This window comes from Protobothrops mucrosquamatus, unplaced genomic scaffold (assembly GCF_001527695.2).
Source record: "Protobothrops mucrosquamatus isolate PMUCROS unplaced genomic scaffold, P.Mucros_1.0 scaffold6278, whole genome shotgun sequence".
In the NCBI taxonomy this organism is placed as follows: Eukaryota; Metazoa; Chordata; class Lepidosauria; order Squamata; family Viperidae; genus Protobothrops; species Protobothrops mucrosquamatus.
The window spans coordinates 24,914-27,412 of record NW_015392107.1 but is presented as its reverse complement, the minus strand read 5'-3'; the positions used below and the strand labels follow the sequence as shown (position 1 = coordinate 27,412).

The 2,499-nt window shown below is 42.3% G+C and overlaps 1 protein-coding gene across 1 annotated transcript in view; it reads left to right on the top strand.

Annotated features, from left to right (window-relative positions):
* Positions 1–355: 355 nt before the first annotated feature.
* The window catches only part of LOC107300158 (26S proteasome non-ATPase regulatory subunit 1-like), an 11,623-nt gene continuing 9,479 nt past the window's right edge, over positions 356–2,499 (top strand). Inside the window, exon 1 of the mRNA XM_015829499.1 lies at positions 356–461. Coding sequence (XP_015684985.1) covers positions 392–461 — 70 coding nt within the window. The 5' untranslated portion in view covers positions 356–391. The remainder of the gene's footprint in view (positions 462–2,499) is intronic.

Below are 2,499 nucleotides of genomic sequence, written 5' to 3'. Positions count from 1 at the left end.
CTCCTCCTCCTCCTCCTCCTCCTCCTCCTCCTCCTCCTTTTCTTTCTTTCTTTCTTTCTTTCTTTCTTTCTTTCTTTCTTTCTTTCTTTCTTTCTTTCTTTCTCTTCTTCCTCTTCTTCCTCTTCCCTCTTGCACTGATGATGTTCCTTAGTTGGGTCATGAAACGTCTGCTAGAAAACAACCAAGCTGAGAGAGCACCAAAACCCCCATAGTCGTCGTCCTCCTCCTCCTCTTTCCTCCTCCTTGAAAAGCGGTTCCTTCAGTTCCCAGACTCGGCTGCCTTCTCTCCAGGATTGGAGCCCAAAGGGTCCTCTTGCTTATTATTATTTTATTATTATTTCTTTTGCAGATTGTTCGGCACGGGGGAAGCCTGGGGCTGGGCTTGGCTGCCATGGGGACAGCACGTCAAGATGTCTATGATCTCCTCAAAACCAACCTGTACCAAGATGACGCAGTGACCGGTCAGTTTCCGGCATCTAAGATAGTGTTCCGGCATCTAAGAATATAAGAGTCGTGGTGTTCATAGACTTATGTTTTATGATGGTGGTTATTTATAGTAGTCAGAATAGAGCTGGAAGGGACCTTGGTGGTCTTCTAGTCCAGCCCCCTGCTCAAGCAGGAGAACCTATAGCAGACATGCCAAACTCATGACGTCACGTGATGTCGCGCAATGTATCGGGTTTATCTGTGTCCTCAGGGTCACCTGAGTGGTGTAAATGAGTGTGGAGTCTTCTTGGAACTGCTGAAAGGACTGTGTTGTAGACTATAGACAGTCCTTTCAGCAGTTGCAAGAAGGCTCCACACCCATTTACGCCACTCAGGTGACCCTGAGGACACAGGTAAGCCTCCAGGTGGCCTCAACGCCTCTGTAAAAGAATGCAAATGACCAGCGGTCTGCAAGGAGTATAAATCCTTCCATTCCCCACCCTCCAGTCAGAGCTGAAGAAGCTCCCGAGATGAGAAGCGAAACGTCTTCCAAGGAAAAACAAGAAAGTCCAGTTGCCTCGTGAAAAAAAGCAGCTTTGGGACTGCTGTAGAGGACGTTTAAGAACACACAGTCACACCTGCTCTCTGCACTATTTTTAAATTTTATTTACATTTTTTTCCACACACTAAAGGACAAATCAAGAAAAAAAAGGAGAAAGGGAAAAAAAATGAAAGAACACAAGAAGTGAACAAAAAAAAGAAAGAAAAGAAGTTAAGACATGATAGCTGTCAGGTTCCGAAAGAAATAACTTTTCAGAGAACTTTAAGGCATAATTACCTTAAAGAATCCTTTAATGAGTTACATAATCCGGCACGAACGAAGTAAAGCCAAAAACTGAAACACCCCCCCATCCTAGCTCTCGCGACAAGCACAACTCCCTCCCTCCTTTCACAGTCATCAATCATATGCTCCAATTAAACAGAGGTGTGAAACTTCTTCTCGTCTTATCTGTTATTACAAATTGCTGCTGCTTTGACCTTGGCTGTGCTATGCTAAGATAATGTAGTTATTCACAGGCATTTCTCCCCCCTCATCTGGCCCGCAATGCCTGCTTTTGCTCTTGAGGCAATATGTAGACTAAATAGATATGTTTGCTTCTTCACTTATGTCAAGCAATAACATCCAATGTTAGCAGACTTGACAATAGCTGTGTTCCAGTATCTCGGGGGGCTGCCCCAAAGAAGAGGGAGTCAAACTCTTCTCCAAAGCGCCTGAAGGCAGGACAAGAAGCAACGGGTGGAGAAACTCATCAAGGAGAAAAGCAACCTAGAACTAAGGAGAAACTTCCTGACAGAACAATTAACCAGTGGAACCACCTGCCTCCAGAAGCGGTGAATGCTCCAACACTGGAAGTTTTTAAGAAGAGACTGGACAGCCATTTGTCTGGAATGCTATAGGGTTTCCTGCCTGAGCAGGGGGTTGGACTAGATGACCCCCAAGGTCCCTTCCAACTTTACTATTATTATTATTATTATTATTATTATTATTATTATTATTATTATTATTATTATTATTATTATTATTATTATATACTGACTTTCCACTTTCTTTTCAACAGAGAGTTGCAATTTTATAAGCTCTCCTCCCTTTTACATATTATAGAAGTTCCTTCAGCCCTTCATTTTGTCCATCTTTATCCGAACTCACGATCCAGTGTTTCTTAATTTTTTTTTCTTTCAGCAGAAATTCCATGTGAAGTTTCTAGTCTTTTCCCCAAAAAAAGTTCTATTGGTTTTTTTTTCCTCTGAGCAAACAGGTCGCTTTTTTCCATTTTTGTGGGTTCTGATTTTTTTCTCACTCCATTCCTCCACTTTGGGTACTGCTGTGCTCAAGTCTTTCTAATAGGCAGCAAAGAAGTACTGGAAGAGTCAAAACACAAGGCTGCCACAGTTATTTAGGAGAATTAGAGAAGAAAAGCCAGAATTATGTGTGATTTATTTTATTTATCAACGTTTCTGAGAAGAGATTGAACAATCATTTGTCTGAGATGGTATAGGGCAGGAGTAGGCAAC